General features: G+C 44.9%; 1 protein-coding gene and 1 long non-coding RNA gene across 7 annotated transcripts in view; both read left to right on the top strand.

Annotated features, from left to right (window-relative positions):
* RCAN3 (RCAN family member 3) overlaps positions 1 to 24162 on the top strand; it is an 82458-nt gene that overhangs the window by 34008 nt on the left and 24288 nt on the right. For 5 of the 6 annotated variants that reach the window (XR_006278229.1, XR_006278230.1, XM_038377659.2 and 2 more), the window contains exon 6: positions 2780 to 2927. The exons of the other annotated variant lie outside the window; for it this stretch is intronic. Coding sequence is in view for 3 of the 5 variants with exons in the window: in XM_038377659.2 (XP_038233587.2) it covers positions 2780 to 2927 (148 nt within the window). In the remaining 2 variants the exon portion in view is untranslated. The remainder of the gene's footprint in view (positions 1 to 2779; positions 2928 to 24162) is intronic. 6 annotated transcript variants of the gene reach the window in all.
* Positions 9105 to 10370, top strand: LOC122458268. Its single transcript, XR_006278236.1, has 2 exons — positions 9105 to 9238; positions 9841 to 10370. It is a non-coding gene; the product is annotated as an uncharacterized LOC122458268 (long non-coding RNA).

Here is a 24162-nt window from a genome sequence, read left to right on the forward strand (position 1 = left end):
GTATGCGGAGAAGGGTGATCCAGTGGATATAGTGCACTTGAACTTTCAGAAAGCCTGTGCAAGATCCTTCACCAAAGGCTCTTAAGCAAAGTAGGCAGAGAGAAGGTCCTGTCATGGATCAGTAACTGGTTAAAAGATAGGAAACAAAGATTAGGAAAATAAACTGTCAGTTTTCACAGTGGAGAAAGGTAAAATAGCAGAGTCCTCCAAGGATCTGTACTGGGACCTGTGCTGTTCATCATATTCATAAATGATCTGGAAAAAGGGGTAAACTGTGAAGTGGCAAAATTTGCAGATGTCATAAAAATAAAGGGAAGGGTGAACACCTTTAAAATCCTTCCTGGCCAGAGGAAAAGCCCTTTCATCTGTAAAGGGTTAAGAAGCTAGGTTAACCTCGCTGGCACCTGACCAAAATGACCAATGAGGAGACAAGATACTTTCAAAGCTGGAGGGGGGAGAAACAAAGGGTCTGGGTCTGTCTGGGTGATGCTTTTGCTGGGGACAGAACAGGAATGGAGTCTTGGAACTTAGTAAGTAATCTAGCTAGATATGTGTTAGATTATGATTTTTTTTAAATGGCTGAGAAAATAAGCTGTGCTGACTGGAATGGATATTCCTGTTTTTGTCTCTTTTTGTAACTTTAGGTTTTGCCTAGAGGGATTCTCTATGTTTTGAATCTAATTACCCTGTAAGGTATTTACCATCCTGATTTTACAGAGTTGATTCTTTTTACTTTTTCTTCTATTAAAATTCTTCTTTTAAGAAACTGAATGCTTTTTCATTGTTTTTAAGATCCAAGGGTTTGGGTCTGTGGTCACCTATGCAAATTGGTGAGGTTTTTTACCAAACCTTCCCCGGGACGGGGGGTGCAAGGTTTTGGTGATGATTTTGAGGGGAAAGACGTTTCCAAACAGCTCTTTCCTAATAAAAAACCCGATTAGATGTTTGGTGGTGATAGCGAAAGTCCAAGGGCAAAAGGTAAAATAGTTTGTACCTTGGGGAAGTTTAAACCTAAGCTAGTAAAAGTAAGTTTAGGAGGTTTTCATGCAGGTCCCCACATCTGTACCCTAGCGTTCAGAGTGGGGAAGGAACCTTGATAGCAGATGATTCAAAATTACTCAAGATAGTTAAGTCCAAAGCTGACTGAAGAGTTACAAAGGGATCTCACAAAACTTGATGACTGGGCAACAAAATGGCAGATGAAACTCAATATTAAAATAAATGCAAAGTAATGCACACTGGACAACATAATCCCAACTATACATTCCAGATGATGGGGTTTAAATTAGCTGTTACTAAAGAAAGATCTTTGAATCATCATAGATAGTTCTCTGAAATCATCTGTTCAATATGCAGTGGTAGTCAAAAAGGCGAACAATGTTAGGAATTATTAGCAAAGGGATAGATAATAAGACAGAATATCATAATGCCACTCTATGCAGTTGTGGTTGCCCCATCTCAAAAAAGATACTAAAATTGGAAAAAGTACAGAGACAGGCATATGAGGAGAAATTAAAAAGTGGGGCTGTTCAACTTAGACAAGAGATGACTAAGGGGGGATATGATCGAGGTTGATAAAATCATGAATGATGTAGAGAAAGCGAATAAGGAAGTTTTATTTAACCCTTCAGATAGCACACAAACTGGGGTCACCCAATGAAATTAACAGGCAGCAGGTTTAAAACAAACATAAGGCAGTACTTCTTCACACAACGCACAGTCATCCTGTGGAACTTGTTGCCAGGGGATGTTGTGAAGGCCAGAACTATAACGGTTCAAAAAAGAAGTAGATAAGTTCATGGAGGATAGATCCATCAATGGTTACGAGCCAAGTTGTTCAGGGATGCACCCCTATGCTCTGGGTGTCCCTAAACCTCTGACTGCTGGAAGCTGGGACTGGACAATGGGCTGGTTCACTCGATAAATTGCCCTGTTCCCCATTCCCTCTGAAGCATCTGGCACCTGCCACTGTTGGAAGACAGGGTACTGGGCTAGTTGCACCATTGGTCTGACCCAGTATGGCCGTTCTTGTGCTCTTAATGTCAAAGCAGCATCTGTGTTGCTACTTTGAACATGCTAGCACAAGCCCAACTAACACACGTCTGTGGACCCAGGATGGGAGACTTATGTGGCAACTTTAACTCTCTCTGAGTGTAGATCAAGGATATGAATGAGTAAGAAAATTGAACTACCTTTTCCCCGGAGATTAGTCTCTCTAAAAAGGGCTAAACCAGGGCATGGGGCTTTCCCCTATGGTGTGCCAGCTTTATGCAGGAAGAATCCTTCAGTTCTTAGTGCAGAAAATCTAGAAAATTAAAAAACGTAGACCCTGTCTCCCCCATTCACGCACCCAGTGCCAACTTCCATTTGCTGGCTAAGAAAAAGTGCAAAATAAACCCCACATGGCTGTTTTTTGCCCTGAGATCAGAAAGGACTGATTTACTCTGCCAGGTAAAGGGATGACTCATCATGGCCCCTCAGCACACAATGTGATGATGTCCCCAGGAAATGAGTCTGTTAAAGTGGACAGGTGTGACCTAGGTTTCATGTTTACTATATTCATAGCAAGCAAAGCCAAATTAATTGTAGATGTATGGCAATTAAAATTGTGCACTTCACCCTCATTTTTGACACTGTGGTTGTTGAATCGTTGCTAATACAAAATGATTCTCCTGCCAGTCCAGGACTACTTAGGGTTTCCAGAGCTTTTTCTCACCAACTAACTCGAGAACAGACAAACACTTTGCTGCACACCTGGCTCTGTCTCTCTCTTTTTCAGACATTTGGTATAATTTCATCCATGATCAGCTCTGCGGACAACATCAACATTTGGAGTAGTAACTACCATAAAGAAGGATGGAACCGAATTGCAAAGGGAGCTGGAAAGATTAGAGCTGTGAATGAGAGGAGAGTCGGTCCTAATAAAAGTAGGTCCTACACCAGGGGAAAATACAGCACAGATACAAAGGGGCGGGGAAGTGTATAATCAAGGAGCTGCATCACTTTCAAATATTACATTAAAAGCATGTAACACAAACTGAGCTCTCTTGTAGCTGCAAAAAAGGAGTAAGATCGGGATTGGGAGGATCTCTGTATTAAATGAGAACTGAGGGCCACAATGTTAAATGTTTGGTTAAAAAGAAAAGGAGTACTTGTGGCACCTTGGAGACTAACAAATTTATTTGAGCATAAGCTTTCATGAGCTTCAGCTCACTTCATTGGATGCAACTGCTGTAGCTCACGAAAGCTTATGCTCAAATAAATTTGTTCATCTCTAAGGTGCCACAAGTACTCCTTTTCTTTTTTTAGGAAGAATTTTGACTCAGGAAGGAAGTGTGGATTGAGTTTTCTTTTGTTACTCTTTGGCTAACCAATAAAAAACCTCTCAGAGGCCCAAAGGACAACTAGGCTCCTAACTCCCATTGACTTTCAGTGGGAGTTTGGCATTCATTTAGATTAAGCTATTTGTAACCGAACATGGTCTTGTGTAGTGCTTAGTACAACAGGCCCCTGATTTCAATTGGTTCCTCGGTGCTACCATTATACAGATTAATAACAATAAATTGTCTGTGAAATTCTTCCCCAAAGCCAAACCCCAGGAATGGTGTGTGTTTGGACTTTGCACGGGGTGTGCATAAGAAAAGGCTAATGGTACTTACCTCTTTTGTAAAGCACTTTGAGATCTACAGGTGAAAGTTCTACATAAAAGCTAGGGGTCATTACACACTCTTCAAAGCATGTTGAGAACTTCACTTACTTACAGTGTATATATCTTAATAGAAACATTATGAAAATGTAATCATCCACACACATGGGTGGAAAATATGATTTACTGCAAGAATTGTCAGTGTGAGAGGCAAGGTGGGTGAGGTAATATCTTTTAGGGGACCAACTTCTGTTGGTGGAAGGGGCAAGCTTTCAAGCCTTCACAGAGCTCTTCCTCAGATCTGGGGAAGATAAGACTGTCCAAGCTAAATAAAGGTGGGAGTGGTTTACATATGTTATAGGAGACCAGGTACAATCAAGTGGGCAATTAACACCTTTCTTTCCCCTAGAACTAAAGTATGAATTGCCCACTTCAATTTAAATGGTCTCCTACAACATGTGTGAACCCCTTCTGCCTAACAATTTGTCCCACCTTGTATTTAGCTGGCACGTTCTGGCTACCCTACCTTCCCCAGACCCGAGGGAGAGCTCTGTGAAGCTCTAAAGCTTGTTCCTTCCACCAACAGAAGTGGGCCCGGTAAAAGATACTACCTCACCCACCTTGTCTCTCTCATCCTGGGACCAACACAGCTTCAACATCACTGCAAACACGAATGGGCAGTGAAACATAAGCCAGTAACAGAATTTGGGCCCACATCCTCCTCCCACACTCAGTCACCAGGCTAGACATGTGTTTCCCTGTTAGCATATTGAGAGACTGAATTCTTGAGAATGAACATTTCTGTAGTCCATTCCTTTTTGGAAAACAATATTTTGCACTGGTATGTGTTCTAACTACTGGATGATGCTGCCTTAATTTAAAAAGGAGTACTTGTGGCACCTTAGAGACTAACAAATTTTTTTGAGCATAAGCTTTAGTGAAGTGTAGCTCACTAAAGCTTATGCTCAGATAAATTTGTTAGTCTCTAAGGTGCCACAAGTACTCCTTGTCTTTTTGCGAATACAGACTAACACGGCTGCTACTCAGAAACCTTCTTAATTTAACTATTTAGTGAATCAAGGAAAGCTTGGAAAATAAGGAAGGTTTCTATTTTAAATTAGCCAGCAGAAGGACCCTATAAACCTCTGTGAATGAACATTGAAATAATTAGTTTATTATTTTAAAGTCCACAGAAACTGCATTCCTTTGGTCACATGAAGTTCTGCTTTATCTGTTTTGCTAGAGTCCCAGCTTGGATTGCAGCCCTGTGGTGCTAGGTGCAGTACAAACCATAGGCACCGACTCCATGGGTCTCCGGGGCTGGAGGACCCATGGGGGAAAAACTGGTGGGTCCTCTGCACCCACTGGCATCTCCTCGCCTCGCCTCAGCTCACCTCCGCCTCCTCCCTTGAGCGTGCCGCATCCCCGCTTCTCCCCGTAGCTCCCAGCGCTTGCCACCTCAAAACAGCTGTTTCGCGGTGGCAAGGGCTGGGAGGAGGGGGAACGGGGCGTGCTCTGGGAAGACGCAGGGCCAGGGTGGGGATTTGGGGAAGGAGTCCAATAGAGGTAGGGAGGGGGCGGAGACTTTGGGGAAGGGGTTGGGAGGGGGCAGGGCAGGGGTGGAGGCGGGGAGGGGCTGGGGTGAGCACCCACCAGAGCCGGGAAAAGTTGGCGCCTATGGTACAAACATAAGGAGACAAATCCCTACCCCCAAGATTTTACAGTCTGAAGACAGGCTTGTCAGAGGAACTGAGGGGGGTTGGGTGCCCTGCTCCAACTGAAATTGAGGCTCCTTTTTCAAAATACCAACATAAATAGGCAAGATGGACAATGAGTGACAGGGGATGCAGATGTACAAAGGGGAAAGTGACTTGTCCAGGATCACACAGTTGATCAGTAACAGCAAGAAAGAGAACCCAAGTCTCCTGACCCCTAGTCCCTTTCCCTATCTCTAGGGCACCCTATCTCCCTTGTAGCCTAGTGAAATTCAGACTTCCTGAACAAAAGCATGAACTATAGTTAATTAATGAGTATCAATTTTCCCCCCTACTTTTTGATCCTCATTTTCTCTCTTAATTAGAGCCCCTGCTAATATATTTGAATAGGTGTTTTTTTAGAATGAATAGGTCTGCAGATAAACGCCAGTTTTCTGACAACACAGACATAAGAAAGGTAATTCTCTTGAGGAATTTTCTCCCTCATAAAGAGCTGACAAATATTTACCACCATCTGTCCAGTTTAACAAAGTGTATACCCTGGGAAGAGGGAGACTTCAAGAAAAAGTAAGCGCTGGCTTGTTTTAAGAACTTCTAAACACATATTCTGGCTTCATGAACCTGTTGCTGGTTCAATTTCTCGCTTCTCACTGAGCAATCTCCTGCAAAAAGGCCTCAGGCATAAAATGTCCCCACTTAATTTATTCCCAGGAAGGGAATGAATATTCCATATACCTTTAGAATGGGCTGGTGCCTCTCTGCACATGTTGGGAGCTGCATTATCTTTCACTCTCTTCTGCTTATCTGGGTTTTGTTGCTCGGATCATTTAGTGTCTTGAAAAAATATATTTGAGCGTTTAGTGCTCCTGTGTGGTTTTTTATGTGGAAAGGACCATAAGCAAACAGCCCCCACTCCCTTGGGGAAAATGCAGAAGTACTTGCCTTTGCTAATCTGAACAGGAGAGATGCACACCTAGCTGTATCTGTGACTCTGCTTCTATGTGGGCTTTTATAGCACCTGTATAATTCTCCCACTTCTCCATTTTGAGCACTTGAAGGCTAGCGCTGATGGGGAGCTGAGCACCCTCAACTAAACTTGATGGGGACATTGAATTCCAGGGGAGTTGAGGAGCCCCTAGGACCTTACAGGATTGGACTCTTAAACAGCTACTTCCCTGCTCTTTCCCATTTTTTCCTTATTTTTTAAATTGATTGCTGTTTAATGAATTAGCTAGTAATAGAAGTTTAAGGCCTGACTAATAGCCATTGATGGACCTATAATCCATAAACTTATCTAGTTCTTCTTTGAACTCTGTTATAGTCTTGGCCTTCACAACATCCTCTGGCAAGATTGACTATGCGTTGTGTGAAAAAATACTTCCTTTTGTTTGTTTTAAACCACTTAGGTCACTTAGGACAGTGGCTAGGGTGTCCCCACTCCAGGGTGCTCTCTCTGCTCTGGACACTTCTCTGCACAGACTTTCATTGAAGCCAGTGAGAGCTTTGTAAGTGGAGTTCTTGCAGAATTGGCTTCTATTTTGTATGGTATGTTTCACACACACTCTAGTTCAAAGTGCTTTGTGGAGTTAAATAACATGGAAGGACATAGATGAGTCATACACATAAAACAAGAGGAGGGTTTTTTTACCTGGAAAGGAAACAATGTAATTCTGTCGCTACCCGTGTACCTGCTGCAGAGAAAGAAGAAATGTGTTGAGAGTCAGAGGGGGGCAATAGGAATCAGGAGCTCTGGGATCTGTTCCAAAGTCTGCCTCTGATTCATGGTGTGACTTTGAGCAAGGAACGTAGTAACCTCTCCAGGTCTCATTTTCTTCATGTGGAAAATTGGGTTAATATCTAATTCTGTAAGCCTCACCCGCCCCCCCCCCCCCAAAACCCCAACTGATCCAGTTTTGCAGGACTTCTCTTTAGTACACCAAAGGATCCAGGTGCTTTGAGCTAGTGGACAAAGGGATCAGGGACCACGGATTCACCAAGGAATTTCTCAAAGTAACAGCACAGCCCTGTGAGGCATCCACAGTTCCTAGTTGGTCAGATCCTGATTGCTGAGGGCCTGCCAGGCTGTAGGAGAGAGAGCCACTATTGAGGCTTCTTGCAACCGGGGCATTATCCTTTCCCTGTATTTTGTAGGGCCTCCAGCCGTACATCCTATATTCTGGGTTCTCCAGAGACTGACTTTGTCCTTAGGCACAACTGCCTGTACTGGATGGAATTAGGACTCAGTTCTGTGTCAGAGGCCCTAATCTGCTAACCATTCACGGAGATTCCCCTTTAGCTCAAGTGTACTTTTAAAGCATGCAAGTTTTCGCCTCGCTGTCACTGTGAAATGCCAGGTGGTCACATGACACAGCATGAGCGCCTCAAATTTGTCACAGCACTTTTTGTTGCCCTGATTCACTCATTGGTTCATTTTATCCCTTTGTTCCTTGACACCCACGCACAGTGCTTGGTCTGCAACACACTGTACTGCTATGATGACCCCAGTTGTTGATGGTACAATTGATTCAGTGTTGACTGACAGTGCAGTGGGGCAAAGGTTATGCTAAATACACTCTACATGTTTGGTTGTTTTTTTTCTTTCCATGAGAGAGAACTTTACCCTGTGGAGCATCAAGATCAAGACATTCTTGTGAGTAAATTTTTACATCAGATCCATAATCACAGGGTCCGGTGCTACAGGTGATTTTCGCTTGCATAGAGCAATTTTATGTCAAAAATAGGAGAGGATTGGGAAGCACCGGTTCTGTCTCTCAGAAGCTCTCTAACCTCCTGACCTCAGAAAAAGTCAGTAACAGACAAAATAGATGTTAGAGATTTCAAGGACCTCTAATCCACTCCTGACAGCCAGTGCTGAATTGTTTCATGTACTATGCTTTTTGGTGCTTTGACCATCCTAATGTTAAATATCTCATGCAATGGAGACAGCTGGTGTTTTAGCCACTGGGTCCTCTAAACCTGCTCTGAATGAGATTATTAATGTGCCAATAGGTTTAAGAAAAGGGTGGCCGGTCAACATAGCGCTCCCCTCAGCTCCTGCCACAAGTGCTGGAGCTAATAGACCTTTGGGGGGGAAAGCCTCCAGAGATCAGTACAAGGTCCTGTTTATGCAGCTCACTTCATCGGATGCATCCGATGAAGTGAGCTGTAGCTCACGAAAGCTTATGCTCTAATAAATTTGTTAGTCTCTAAGGTGCCACAAGTACTCCTTTTCTTTTTGCGAATACAGACTAACACGGCTGCTACTCTGAAACCTGTTTATGCAGGGATCTTAGCAAAGAATCCCCTTCACATCCATTGCATCTGAGTCCTGTTTTTTCACTACTGTGAGGGACGCTATAGAGATCTAAGAGTGAGCGCCGTCCTCTCCTAGACTTGTATCATCTTCAGCCAAATGAGCTCAGTGGGGCATCCGTGCCAAAGTGTGGCTAGTTCACTGCAGCGCTAATCAGGATAACAATGCTCAACACGTACACTGGGCTTCGCAAACTGAAGTTCCCAGATAAGCATTTATGACATGGTATCCAGGTTTTGGGACCCTGCAGGGAAGAAACTCTCATGCTTGCAACACCTTAGTTCTGTTTCTCCCAGGGGAAGAAATATCAAGATCTGAATGGAGGTGCAGCATATTCTGCTGGCTGCTCCAGCAGTCAGACCAGGTGGATCTCATTAGCTCCCATGAGGCAGAGGTAAAAGGCTGTGAAATTCTCTTCTGGAGAAGCTAGAGTGTCAGACAGGAAGTCCTGGGAATAGCCCACTCAGGAGGCAGCTGATGCCAACCTTGCCCTGTTCTGAAATTCAGGACTTCATCTGAAGTTGCTACCTGAAGTGAACGAAACCAGCTGCCAGAATTGTGGAGGTAAGGGGTCAGTAAGAGCCTATCCTGCAAAGGCTGTGCTGTTATGTTACTTTACAGTGTTACTTTCCCTTGATGGGGAAAAAGAGAGATTGGTGACTTGCCCAAGGCCAGCCAATGTGTCAATGGTAGAGCAGAGATTGTACCTCCCTGGTGTTTCCTGGCATTGAGCTCCAGTCACTAGAGTCTCTAGTCTGGAAAGTCCCTCCACTAAGAGGCGCATGCTCTCCCCTGAGCAAATTGAGCCCTAAGGGCTGGCTGCTTGGTAAGGGCATGCCATGCTTTACACACACAGGAGACTATAAACCTTTCAATAGCTTTTATTGCTCAGGTAATGGAGAAATGTTGGGCACTGAGCCCCACGTGCTCAGGAGGCCCTGTGCAGTGCAGAAATGCTGCCAAGTAGAACAGATAGAACCAAAATCGCTAGAGATCCTCTGGGCATTTCCAAAGACCCCACCCCAAAGCCGACAGAACAGCTAGAACTGGCTGGGCTCTCCATTAGCTCCAGACCGGGTGCTCTAGCTTCACTGGGGAGAAAAGTGTGTTTAAGGATCTAGGCAGCAATTTACAATGGAAACCTTTACTCCTGCTCTCCTCTCTAGCATTCCGCCCCAACTCACTCACTGATAGGCAAAGGGCACATCATAGGAAAGCAATTGACTGGGGACCTGGGACTTTCTCCAGAAATCTGGACTGTTTGATAGTCGCATGGGCTGATGTTTCCTTTTTTGTACTAAATGAATGGTTAGGACTGTTGTAATACTATTTTACCATCGTGTAGCACCTTTCACTAGCTACACACATCACATCACTGAAATGCAGCCTGCTCCGGGGTGGAGAATGGAAGGGGAATGGAAGGGGTAAGGAGACCACCCCTGTGTTCACCACAGTGCCTCAAGTTCTTTCATGTCCAGGCAGAATCATGTTATTTTTTAAGAGTCTTATAAACACACCCACTAAACTAAATTGATCACCCTGGAAAGATGAAGGACTGCGTCAGTCTTGCTGAGCTCTGAACCTGCGGCTCAAGGAAATCTCAGTTGCTCCATGCTGATTTGTAGGTCACTAAGCTGCCCCATTAAATGGTGGATCTTTAAACTTCTGCAAAAAAAATAAAAAATAAAAAGCCACCAGCAACTAGGTTTTGAAGCTTTAATTGCCTCTGGAATCCATTGTCTCCAGAGTAAAAACTTTCACGTTTTGTTCCCCTGGTTACATTTGATAAAGTGTTAAAATAAGCTTCCTACCCAACACTAAATCTGAATCAACCTGGATACTTACAGTAAGCACCTTGCCAGGCTCAGGAAACACAAACAATCCTATACAAGAGGTGACTTTCTGTTTACTGCAGTAGTCACATGCCAAGCACGTACCTCACGTATACAACCCAACCGTCACCTGAGATTACAGCCAGCTTTTTAAAAACTAACACTGCTATTTGAATGCATTTGCCAAGGTGACTGGCACCAAAGCTGGGGCCTGGGGAACTGACAATGGGAACCCGACCATAACAGTGCTTTACACTTACATAATGATTTCCATTCAAGGATCTCAAAGCACTTTACGCATATTAACACTTCACAACACCCTTGTGCACTGGGTAAATATTCTTATGCCCACTTCAGAACTGGTGTCTCATCTTATCTTGCTCTACACATACAGGCTATTTCTTTTCTTCTCATCCCCACGCAGCTGGAATGGCCAATCAATGAGAACTCAGGAGTCCTAACGAGCAGAGTTCTGTTCTAGCCATTAGACTGGTAACCAAATACACAAGTAACCAGATGAATAGACTGTACTGGTGGTAAGATAACTCTGGTACCATAGCCCATCTGCCGTATCGGTCCCTCACTGGTCTGTTCCATTAGCATGCGTGGATCCAATGCGCTGAGCTAGCTTATGGTGAGAGACAGTTTCAGTCTCGCTCTGAACAATTTCAAGGAGTGGAAAGGTGTATTGAGTGGAATGAATTACATTCCCTGTTCCCAAAGTATCTCCTGTTATATTTCAAATGATCAGCGCTGCCTTTAGACATTGATGCTCATCACCTGGGTAGGTCTAAAGGAGGGAAATCGGGGACCACTAGCCTGGCATGGTAAGGAGATCCTGTTTTGTTAATTGCAGGTGGGGTGTGCACAATGGATTTGTGACTAAGGGCTGATGCACCATGTCTCTGAGTGACAGAAGGGTGGGTTTATTCTACACAGATGGAGAATCTGAAAGTGCATAACCAATGGCTCCTTATCCAGAGGGCAGGCTGGGCTGGCAGAATTAGCACAGGGCTTCTTGCTTTTAGTCATGACTCATCTGCTGATTCACTGAGCGGCCTTGAGTCACTCTCTCAGTGATACCAACTCTTGTGGGTGATTTTTGATATTTTACTTAACACCCCAAGCTCCAGCTCCTGGAGTCAGATGATCATGGGCAAATCTAGGCTTTCATTTAAAAAAAAAAGTTTCTAGTCCTCCTAGAACATGCAGAAAGAAAATTGAAAATGTGGCCCCGAAAGGCTCAAAAGAGCTGCAGGAGCCAAATAAAAAGCACCCAATATTAAAAAAAATCTCATGATTTTTAAGCAATCTCTTGATTTTTTTGTGGTGGGGGCTTGATTCATTATGTTTGAATGCTCATTGGGTTGGCAATGCTGCTCTCGGCCTCAATTTCTTTATATGTCACATAGGGATAAGAAAATTGAGCTACTTAGTTACTGTTTTTGAGGAGAGTTGACATTAAAATACTAAAAGGCACTGGACTGTGAGTCAGGACACCTGGGTTCTATTTCTAGCTCTGACATGCTCTGTGTCCTTGGGCAAGTCACTTTAGTGTTGTGTGCCTCTGTTTCCCCACCCACATCTGTCTTGTCTATGTAGCTCGAAGACTACTCCAGGTAAAGCCTGTCTCTTGTGTCGGTACAGCATATAGTGTCATGGACCCTGATCTCAGGTAGGGGTCTTTAAGCGCTATCGCAATACAAATAAAGAGCAATTGCAATAAGTCTTCTTGCCTGACATATGCAAAGCTACAGCTAATATGGTGCTCCTGGCTGTTCTCACAAGCCTGGTCGTGGGAATCATCAAGTATCTTCTTTTTAAGGTGTAAAGTAGTTTCTCTTTTAAATATCAGCCCATAAAGGGCCTCATTGTTGGTTTTCAGAGACCATGGACCAAATCCAAAGGCAATGTGGATAGTGGTGTACGTTACACACAGGTAAAGCAGGTGTGAATCTAAAGTAAGAAAATGGATAGTAAGAAATCTCTCCCCCATGTTCCTGCCTAGACATGCCCAGCGATATGCAAATCCATTTTATTTCACACCCTCCTGCTAACATTTTCCCCATTCTTCTACCTCAGTATGTAAGTTACAGTATGTGACTGTCGGAACTTAACCCTGCCTCTGGGGCTGAGGAGATCTGGTCCTTGTCTCCAGGGCCTGATCTAAAGGTGGGCAAGGCTGGCAAATGCTAACTGGCTCCTCCCTGCGTTGGGCTCTTCGGCTGGGCAGTGATAAAGCTTCCTGGTATTAGGTTCCCCCAAGTTCTTTGCTGTGTAGAACTTTTAATGTGCATCTGTGGGTGGCCGGGAGGCAGTGGAATTTGAGCCAGTCACAATAATGCCGCTTGCCTTCTGATCCCTGCCTCTGTCCAACAGAGTGATTCATTACTGAGCATTTTATTTGCCTTAGCAGCTCTACCAGGGAGATAAGGAATGCTAATGCACTCATCAGAACACTGGATTTCCCAATGCCCGCATACCATGGGATTGTTATCTGCCATTATAGCAGGGCCCCTTGGTGAGCAGTGAACTGCAGTAGTTGGTTTTAGGCCAATCTCCACGTTTCAGCCCCCTGTATCCTCACATCCGTGGGAATGACTCTTACTAATGCTTCAAATGTTTAAGGGTGATGGCAGAAGGCACTCCTGCCCAACCTGCAGCTGCAGAAGGCCCTGGATTAAGGGGGCCAACCACGCCAGGGACAGCTAGTGATGAGAGCCACACTTCAGCGTAAACTGTTTCATGCTAACTGTGAGCTCTGTGGGGATAATAACTTGGGCCCTCTAGGGCTTTGCGATGATCTCCTGCTTTCTCCCAGTCCTGCTTGGGATATAGCACAGATTTCCTCCAGCTATTATTCGCCTAACTGTTTGCATAAAGGCATAGCCCAGTTCTGGAAGTGATCTGTCGCCCCCTATTCTCCACCCAGCTGGCATGAGATAGGAGGTTGAGGCTGATCTTCCCTCAGTCTTTGCTGGTGGCCCCACATTTGCTTGCACCACCCCAGCAGAGAAGCCTTGTATGCAGAGAAAGGCTTGCACAGGGGTAGCAGGAGCAGAGATGGATTTGAATCCAAACACTCTGGATCCTGCTACAGGTGTGAACTTTCTGAGCTGGCTCCCACCTCTTCCAAGCTGGATAGAAATCCCGCACCCCAACCCCCCCCCTTTTTTTTGGTCATGTGGATAGCAACGTAGGTGGCAATACAGGTAAAATCCATCACAATGCTCAACCAAGTGGTAGCAGATTTACCTTCTGAACAATATAGTTCTAAAAATACAGACGGAAATGAGGAAGTGACTGTCCTATCCCATGGGTGATCTGATCCCATCCTGCTCATGCACCTTTACACCATTGTGTATGCTGCAGGGTGTATTTAGCGATTCAGGGAGGGGCAAATCTTAGTCCCACTGAAGTCAACAGAGCTTCATTGGGATCAGGATTTATCCCAGAATGGCTACAAACTATGCTCTCCAGCTCTACAGAGCTGGCTGATGGACCAGCCTCAAGCAAATTCTGAGTGAATTTGTACTGTGCTTTTCAGCCATAGATCTCAGAGCGCCTTACAAGGAGGTCAGTAAAAATGGGAAAACCAAGGTACAAAGAGGTGAAGTGACTTGTCCAAGGTCACCCAGCAGGCCAGTGACAGAGCCAGGAGTTGAACCCTACTCTCTTTCAGTCTCAGTCAGGTGCTCTATCCACTAAGATATACTGCACCCTGAGTCCCCAATCAGGGATTGGGCCCCCCATTGTTCTAGGCACTGAACCCACATAATGAGTGTGGAACATTTAGTGTGGAAACCAGTCTGATGCCTGAAGCTTATGACTTCAAGTGAGGTTAAAAAGGAATTGAGGATTACAAAGGAATTGATGATTACTTTTTTCATGGATATACTAAGGAATGAGGGAATACAAGAAATAGGACAAACAGGAGGGTTTATAAAAAGGATTTGGTTCAGTTTTCCAGGAGACATCAGCTGCTTTTTAACACAAGCCAAGCCAGTCTGTGTCAGCTGTATTGGTTAGATCGGATTTTGTGCCTTATGGAATATGGCAGGGATTTTCAAACTCCTTCCTGAGAGTCAGTGTATTTGGGCACCTAACTCACACAGGTGCCTGAAATGCCCAGCCTAAGACTGGATATTCTTTGGAAGCCCACTCCCCTTCTATTCCTACTAAGGGCTTGACCTCAATATCTTGTAACAGTGAGTTCCACCAGCTAATTATATGTTGCAAGGAAAAGTTATATGCTATTTGTGAAACCATTCACATTTATTTTTTAGTTCTTTTCCCCTTTACTCAGAATGATGTTCCATGCTTACAAATATCATTTTCATCACCAGACTGCATCCCCATGAATCCTTTTTTTCAATAATGGAATGTGTACATTGCTTCTGAAAGTGAGGTGCCCAGCACAGGGTAGGCAGGGGGTGTATAAAGCTTCCCACAAAAAGTTCCACCTATTCTGGTCTGCAAGGGGACAGCTAGCCCTCTCCTGGGATTTTTTTCAAGCAGAGAATCCCAATGGTATTGTGTATGTGATAGTGGCAGAACGGTTGGCAGAGCTGGAGGTAGGAACTGCTTCACTGCGTTTGACTAGTGATCTATCTAGCCCAGCATCTGGTCTCTGATGTGACCAGCCCCAGATGCTTCAGAGGAAGGCACGCTAGAGTCTGCAGTAGAAAGCCATGGAATAACCTACTCATCAGGAAAGCCTTTTCCTAACCCACAGTAGCTAGAGATTGGCTCATGCATTGAAGCAGGAAGGTTTGGTCCATCCCAAAACGTTTGTTTGTTTGTAATCCATCCTAATGTGACTGATTTTCTTTTGATGCCCAGTCCTCTTCTGATCTTGCTAAGGTCATGACCTCAATATCTTGTCGCCATGAGTTCCATGGATTAATTATGTATTTGAAAAACTATTTCTTTTTGTTTGCTTTAAATTTGCCTATTTTATTTACTGATTATTTATGTAGGAAGCTTTAACAGGCTTAAAGAAAAGGCGTACTTGTGGCACCTTAGAGACTAACAAATTTATTTGAGCATAAGCTTTCGTGAGCTACAGGTCACTTCATAGGATGCATCCGATGAAGTGACCTGTGGCTCACGAAAGCTTATGCTCAAATAAATTTGTTAGTCTCTAAGGTGCCACAAGTATGCTTTTTCTTTTTGTGGATACAGACTAACACGGCTGCTAATTTGAAACTTAACAGGTTTTACAAATTCTTCCCATGTAACAAAACAACCATTACAACAGTGAGCTTTGTTTAAAGAGACATTGTCCAGGAGTGTAGTCATCAGATCACTCTATTGAACAGGGAAAACCACATTACAGGGTGCGTCATTACAACACCCATGGCACGTCATTTCTATTGCTTTTTTTTTTTAACTGAGTGAAATCTCTGATTACACATAGGTTAACCGATTCAGCATGTCTATCAAAGGTTAATATTAAAAAAATTGGAAAGGTGCGCAGAGGGCTTTTTGCAGGTGAAAGTATTTTGTCTCAGTATTGAGTAAATGATAACCAAATACCTACTTGCCTATTTTGCTTGGATGTGTAATTGGTAAATTTGCCACTTTTAATTTCACCAAATGTCCCCTTGTTCTTGTGGTAGGAGAAAGGGGGAAGAGAAGCGTGTGATCTACTTTCTCCAAACCAAATACACAATGTAGTGTGCATTCTCTCTTGTAGGTGCTTTACAAACATTATTTAACCCTTCCAGTCTCCCCGCTCTGAGGTAGGAACAATTACACCCAGGTTACGGATGGTTAAATTGAAACTTTAACCATGAGATTAAGTGACTTGTCAAAGATCAATGATAGAGCCAGGAAGAGAAGCAAGGAGTCCGGAGCCCCAGGCCAACATGCTAACATCTAGACTACACTATTCCCTGTCCCATCCTGAGATTTCTTCTATGACCTCTGGCTTTCTGTGCTTAGTCTGTGAGTTACTTGGAACAGGGATCACACCTTCCAGTATGTCTGGAAAACACTGAGCACATTGGGGATTCTGCTGTAAACAAATCATAAAGTATAAGATTCAATAATCAACCAAATCTTTTTCACCTGTGATTTTAAAGCAGTGTATGCACTCAGGTCTCCAGAGAAGAAATGGCCCACGTGTTTAACCCACTGTGGAGCTGGTGCCCACTCACCCACAGGTATTTTTCCCGATCAGTTGTTTAAGTAAACCCAGTCAGACTCTGCTTCTCTCCCCTTTCTTGTGGGTTGCTGCCTCTGTACCTAGGGCTAAAGGTTGGATAGATGAGGAATTGCATGTCTGAGAGTTCCACATATGAGTGCTGGGTGCATTGATGCGTCATTTGTGAATTCCTTTATTTTGGGCTGGTCCGTGGGGTGGGGGGTTCTTTTCCAAAGCTGTATATTACATTAAATAGTGTGTGTGTGTGTCCGGAGGTGACATTTGATACATTTAACAATCTGTCATTCTGGCTTATGACTTTCTTGAGGGGGATGGGCACATAAAGTGCCAGAGCTGTGGATCCAGGTAAATACCATGTAGAAATACAGGCTTTGATTGTGCAATTGGATCTGTGTGAATGGCCCCCTGTGTTTGTGCAGAGCCCCAGTGACACACAATGCAGGGCTCCATCCGAGCCGATCTGACTGCAGAACAGGGGACATAGTTAGCAAATTCCAATGTTAGCCACAGGTACCTGCGTAGAGCAGGAGGGAGGTCACCCACTCTCGCAATTTTATCAGAAGTCTCATGATATTTGGTGTTTTTTCCTAAAGTCCCAGCTCCTGGAAGTGTGATTACACGAGAATCTCAACTTACAATTAGGAACAAAAAGGGTAAATGTCTAGTACTCTTTGCCAAGAAAACATAGATATGATGCAATATGTAGATGCTCTAAATGCACCCTTATCTCCTCTCCATTTTGTACTCACTGATGGGTTCTCATTCCTGACAGCATTCTGAAGTTCCCTCTAACCACACACACATGCATCCTTTCTCCACTTCAGCATGAATGATTTGAGCATTGGCCTGCTAAACCCAGGGTTGTGAGTTCAATCCTTGAGGGGGCCATTTAGGGATCTGGGGCAAAAATTGGGGATTGGCCCTGCTTTGAGCAGGGGGTTGGACTAGATGATCTCCTGAGGTCCCTTCCAACTCTGATATTCTATGAATATGAATAGAACATCTCGGCTCAAAAATAGAGCTGGGTGAAGAAAAATAAGCAAATAGTTTATTTTTGCCTAAAGATGCAGTTTTGGGTCAACCAATACTGTTGGTGAATTTGGGTCCAATTTGGTCAATAGTTTTGTCTGGAAAAAATAGAGGGAAAATTTTCAGAAAAAGTAAAAAAGTTTTGTTATAGACATTTTGGAAACAAAATGTTTCCACTTTTCATTTGGCAATGTTGTGTTTAGAAATGTAGCTCGCTTTCACTGAACGCACACAAAGGGTGAAACACCTGAAAACCAAATGTAATGTTTCCTTCAACCCAAACTGATTTTTTTTTGTGTTCTGAATTTTTTGGTTCGACCCCTGACTGCAAAAATCAAGGATTCACCCATCTCTACTCAAAAACCAGAAAGCAAATGAAAAAAAGCCCCCACTTTATTTAAATCTCATGGCTTTGGGGGGCCTGACTTCTGATATAGGGACAACTGTGCAGATCAGAGAGCAGAGACAGGGTACAGAGCTTATTCTGATGTTAAGGACAGACATGCATAAAAATGGGGGGTGACACATCCACCCCTTAAGCTGGGGAGTTACTGACCCCAAAGGTTTCAGAGTAGCAGCCGTGTTAGTCTGTATTCGCAAAAAGAAAAGGAGTACTTGGGGCACCTTAGAGACTAACAAATTTATTAGAGCATAAGCTTTCGTGCCGATGAAGTGAGCTGTAGCTCACGAAAGCTTATGCTCTAATAAATTTGTTAGTCTCTAAGGTGCCCCAAGTACTCCTTTTCTTTTGACCCCAAAGGGTATGTCAAGGCTGCGGGACCCAGGCTTGTGGACTCTGTGTTTCCAAGTCTGCAGTTGAGTGTCCACACTGCATCCTAAACCTAGGTTTAAAGTTGCTGGACCCAGGTGCGAACACGTTCATGTTGTGCTACCCAGACCCTCTGACTGGAGTCTGGGGCTTAAGCTGTGTCCGCACTGCAAAATGACAGGGCTTGGACTTGAGTCCCAGGGGGATGCCAGTTCTGACCCACCCTCCCAGCAGCTCCTGAGGGCTTGCTGACCCAAGTCTGACTGATTTGTGTGTGGGGACCGAAGGGGGGCCAAGCCGGAGTCAGAATCAAGGGGCTTAGGGTGCAGTGGAGACATGCCCAGAGCAGGAGGGGACAGAATGGTGGGGTGGAGCAATTCCTCCCTAGCCCCCCCCTTTACAGACAAATCACTGCCCAGCCCTGCCAAGGGGGGATGAGGAGGGATTTCCTGCTGGTGCTGGGGGGAATCTGCCCCCCCCAAAAACCTCTTTAAAGTCATGGGAGGGGGAGGATAAAAGGAATTTCTCTCTCCCCCCTGTGCCGCAGGCTGGCTCAGGGGATCCCCACCGAGGCTGCTGCCCCCCACGTGGGGGGGGAATCTCCCCACACTTGCCAAGGGGGAGCCCGCGGGCCGGGCCGGGCCGGGCCGGCGCGGGAGGAGGCTGGCTGCCGGGCGGATCACCTGGAGCGGAGGGTGGGGCTCCAGCCGGGGCGGCTCGCAGAGGCGGGCGGGGAGCGCCGGGTGTCCGCAGGCGGAGCGGGGCGCTAGGGCTGCGAGCGGGCCCCGGACACGGGCAGGTAAGTGCGTCCGAGTCCCGCTACCAGCCGGGGGGACCCCGTGCGCTGGCCAGGATCGGGGCCGTGCGCCCCCTTATGGGACCTGGAGCCGAGCCTCCGACCCGCCCCGCGGCTCCGAGCCTGGCCTTGCTGCTGGGCTCCCCGCTCTGTGCCCCGGGACAAGGGCCTGAGCCAGGGGGTGCGGGGACCTGCAACGCCCATTGCACGTGGGGGTCCCCTGCTGTCCCCCAAGGCCAGTCGTGGGGTGCTTGCCCTTTGGACGCTGACCAGACTTTCCCCCTTTAGCCCCGGGCTGTGGGGCTGCTGTTGTAGCCCCCCTGGTCCCACCGTAATAGAGAGACACCCATAGGTGCTGGAAGGAGGGGGGCTGCCGCACCCCCTGGCTTGAAGTGGTTTCCATCATAGACAAGGTTTCCAGTTTGGTTCAATGGCTCTCAGCACCCTCCCCCGCGCACACTATACAAACTGTTCCAGCCCCCCAGGAGACAAGGGGGAGGAATCTCTGTTATTGGAGGGGGACCCGTTGCTGTCGGTGAGAGAGACGCTTTGGAGCTCAGGCAGAGCTTTTCCTGGAGATCCTCAGCTCCCTGGGAGCCCCAAAGCTTGTCTCTTGCCCCAGGAGAGGTTGGGTCAATAAAAGAGATTCCTTCCTCCACCGCCTCTCTGTGAGAGAGAAGAAGGAGGTGGTGGGAATGGGGAATCCAGTCCTTTGCTCTCTCCTGGCTCGGGAAGGAGGCAGCCCCCGGACTAAGCTGCACTTTGCTAGGTGTAGCCCAGCGTTTACAGTCTGAGGAGCTGGGCTGGGGTGAAATCCCTTGCAGGGGCTGCTTGTGTGGAGGCTTCCCAATGCCTCTCACTGCTGCAGTGCTCTTTGGGGGATGTGTCTGTGTTGTGTCTGGCCAGGACGGGGGGGCGGGGGCGTGAAGTGTCACAGAAGTGGGGAAAGTTGCCCCAACCTTCCTTTCCTGTGGCGATTTAACCTTTTGTTAGTCTCTAAGGTGCCACAAGTACTCCTTTTCTTTTAACAAGAGGTTCCCACTCCCAGGTATCAGTGCTGAGAGCAGAAGCTGGCTGATGCCGAATACAGACAGCATGGAAGGGAGGCCAGTGGGCTTTCGTAGATTTGTTGGAAAGGCTTTTGTTGGTTCTAAAAGTGGATTGTGACATGTAAGAAAATAGTCTAGATGTACCCTATGGGCAGTCTCCTCTTCTGTGTGGCAAACATATACACCTCTGGTATTTTCCATCAGGTCCTTTCCAGAGCATTCTTGGGCTTCATCCTATAGCAGGTTTAAAACCTTAAACAAGAAGTGTGCAACATGGTTGGCCTCCAGAGTCCCAAAGCGATTACACTTGCTTTCCCCGTTTGATTGTATCCACTGCAATCGCTGTAGATTAACTTGCTGTTTGTGCAGTGATTGCTTATAGGAATAAGGCAAAACAAAAGTCTTCAGGGATCCAGAATACTGTAGACATTGTTTGTGGCATTATTATGCGGTTAGATTACATGAGGGCCCAGGACCGGATTCTGCAAAGACTTACATAGGTGCTTTACCATAGACATGTGAGCAGTCTCATCAATTCCAATTGGGTTACTCACATGTGTAAAGTGAAGGATGTGTAAGCATCTTTTCAGGGTAGAAGCCCCCAAGAAGTTTCCACTAGTTTATTTTTCCATCATTTAGTACAGTGGTTAGTTGCAAGATTACAGAGGTTTTATAAGGCTGTTACAGAATTAACCTTTCTGCTTCGTACATTGTCAGTTACATTCTGCTACCGGTTATATGTCTGCAATCATTTCATGTGAGTTACTTTGGATTCACACCTGTGTGAGCAGAATTTAGACCTGTTTATATTGCTATAATCTGAGCTTGTTATATACAGCCATAAACAGGAAGGAAATATGATACTGATGTGACATTTTGTTTTGCTGCCAAGCTAGCCCATTAGCAGCTACTTGTTTCTTTAATTTAAAAACCATTAAGGCATAACATTTGAAACGATCCAGGGCAATTACCTCATCCCTGGGGAGAAGTCTGGAAAGCCTACTTGCAAGAACAAAATCTTTCACTAACAATTTTCCTCATTCACCTCTGTGGATGTAATTGAGCCTGTTTTCTTTATTGTGCTGCGGGCAAGCAAATCAGAAGGTGTTTCCTTAAAGTTGACTAAGATGTGTGTTCAAGCACTGGGATTCTGTGCTGGCAGATTAGTACTAAATGTGGGGTGAGACCGAAGTTTTGGAACATGTTATTGTTAGCCTAATGTATAGGTGTTGCTGTAGCTGTTCAGCACAAAAAGGATGGATGTTAATTCCATTATTGCTGGGAACGTGATGAGGTTGCTGACAGGTTCGAAACATGTGATTTCTAGATTTTCAAGGTAATTGAGACACTTAGTGCTCTGGGAGGTCACTTAAAAAAAAAAAAAAGACTGTAGGTTTTCTGAGCAGAAAATGTCATTAATCCAGTACTGTAGAACCCCAAAGTTATGAACGCCTCAGGAATAGAGGTTCTTCATAACTCTGAAATGTTCGTAATTCTAAACAAAGCATTGTGGTGGTTCTTTCAGAAGTTTACAGCTGAACATTGATCTAATACAGCTTTGAAACTTTACTATGCAGAAGAAAAATACTGCTTTTAGCCATCTTAATTTAAATGAAACAAGCATAGAAACAAAAAAGAAAAGGAGTACTTGTGGCACCTTAGAGACTAACAAATTTATTTGCTTAGAGGTCCCACTTTTCTACAAAATTCAGGAGCTGATATGTGCTCATCAGCCATGCAATATTTGCTCAGGCACCTTCGACTCACCATTGCTAGTCCACTGAGTTGCTCTATTTCTCTAACAATCAGAAGCACCAGGCACTAGTCTGGGATTCAGCAGAGCAAGAATTTCTATGCACATTGCTCCACTTTTCCTTCTCTCTGCAGAGTTTTCATTGGATAGTTGGATACATTGGATACTAAAAAAGAAAAGGAGTACTTGTGGCACCTTAGAGACTAACAAATTTATTAGAGCATAAGCTTTCGTGAGCTACAGCTCACTTCATCGGATGTGAGCTGTAGCTCACGAAAGCTTATGCTCTAATAAATTTGTTAGTCTCTAAGGTGCCACAAGTACTCCTTTTCTTTTTGCGAATACAGACTAACACGGCTGCTACTCTGAAACATTGGATACTAACAATCTTAGAGACTACAGCTCACAAAAGCTTATGCTCAAATAAATTTGTTAGTCTCTAAGGTGCCACAAGTCCTCCTTTTCTTTTTTGCGAATACAGACTAACACGGCTGCTACTCTGAAACAAGCACAGAAACAAATTCCTTAGCTTGTCAAATCTTTTTTTAAACTTTCCCTCTAATTTTTAGTAGTTTATGTTTAACACGGTCCTGTACTGTGTTTGTTTTTAGTTTGGTCTCTGCTGCTGCCTGATTGCATACTTCTGGTTCCAAATGAGGTGTGTGGTTGACCGGTCAGTTCGTAACTCTGGTGTTTGTAACTCTGAGGTTCTACTGTAGATGGAGCATTCGGAAGAATTGTGGTCAAGTGGCTGGTGCCCAGAAGTAGTAAACAAGACTATTGACTAGCTGTGTGGGCTGGTCATATAACCTGCCTCTATAAAATGTGTATAATGCTATTTAATTCCCAGGGTATGTGAGGCTTAAAGAATTAACATTTGCAAAGTGCTATCAGAATCTCAGAGAAAGGGTGGCAGATGGAAGCACAGTGTATCATGTGCATGCTCATACAAAGTGAACCATAAATAGTTTAGGTTTCAGAGTAGCAACCGTGTTAGTCTGTATTTGCAAAAAGAAAAAGGAGTACTTGTGGCACCTTAGAGACTAACAAATTCATTTGAGCATAAGCATCCGATACATCCAATGAAGTGAGCTGTAGCTCACGAAAGCTTATGCACAAATAAATTTGTTAGTTTCTAAGGTGCCACAAGTACTCCTTTTCTTTTTATAAATAGTTCAGTGGGTTTCATGGGTTCATATGTGCGGTAGTTAGAGAAATCTTGTGACTAGTTTCATCCAGTTGTCTGGAAAGAAAAAGGAGTTGCCAGAGTTCTTTATCACAGAGAAAGTGGCTTTTTTTCTTTTAATATCCAATGCAAATTCTGCACAGGGAAGGAAAAGTGGAGCAATGTGCACAGAAATTCTTGCTCTGCTGAATCCCAGACTAATGCCTGGTGCTTCTGATTTTTAGAGAAATAGAGCAACTCAGTGGACTAGCAAGGGTGAGTCGAAGGTGCCTGAGCAAATATTGCATGGCTGATGAGCACATATCGGCTCCTAAATTTTGTAGAAAAGTGGGACCTCTAAGCACAAAGGCCTAGTGAAATGCACAATCAGGGACGTGGGGCTGTAGGATCTGCTGCTGTGGTTTAAAGTGCTCAGACCGCAAAGGCTTCTGGGAGTTCATGCTTTAGGAAAAAGTGGACTGGTTTCCCAGCTTTATAGACTGAAGGGTCTGTCTGTTCATCAGTGCATGTAAATGATCTGTATTTAATGCCCGTAAGTGCTAGAAGAAGTTACAGCGCATGTGCATTCCCCTGCATAACTGGGTGAGAACAAGCCTCCTGGAGCTGTTGCTTTCATGCAGCATGTCTTAGGCTTGTCTACACTACGCAGCTTTTAGCGACATGGTTGTGCCACTTCAGCCTTGCCGTTAAAAGTTGCGCAGTGTAGCTGCTGTTTGTCGGCAGGAGAGCAGCTTCCACCCTCAAGGAGCGGCAGCAGCTTTCTTGGCAGGAGAGCACTCCTGCCGACAAAGGGCTGTTCACACTGGTGCTTTTCACTGGTAAAACTTTTGTCATTCGGGGGGCGGGGTGGGGTGGTTTTTTTTTTTGTAACACTCACAAAGTTCCAGTGTAGACAAAGCCTTTGA

The sequence above is a fragment of the Dermochelys coriacea genome, chromosome 19, assembly GCF_009764565.3.
Source record: "Dermochelys coriacea isolate rDerCor1 chromosome 19, rDerCor1.pri.v4, whole genome shotgun sequence".
Classification (NCBI taxonomy): domain Eukaryota; kingdom Metazoa; phylum Chordata; order Testudines; family Dermochelyidae; genus Dermochelys; species Dermochelys coriacea.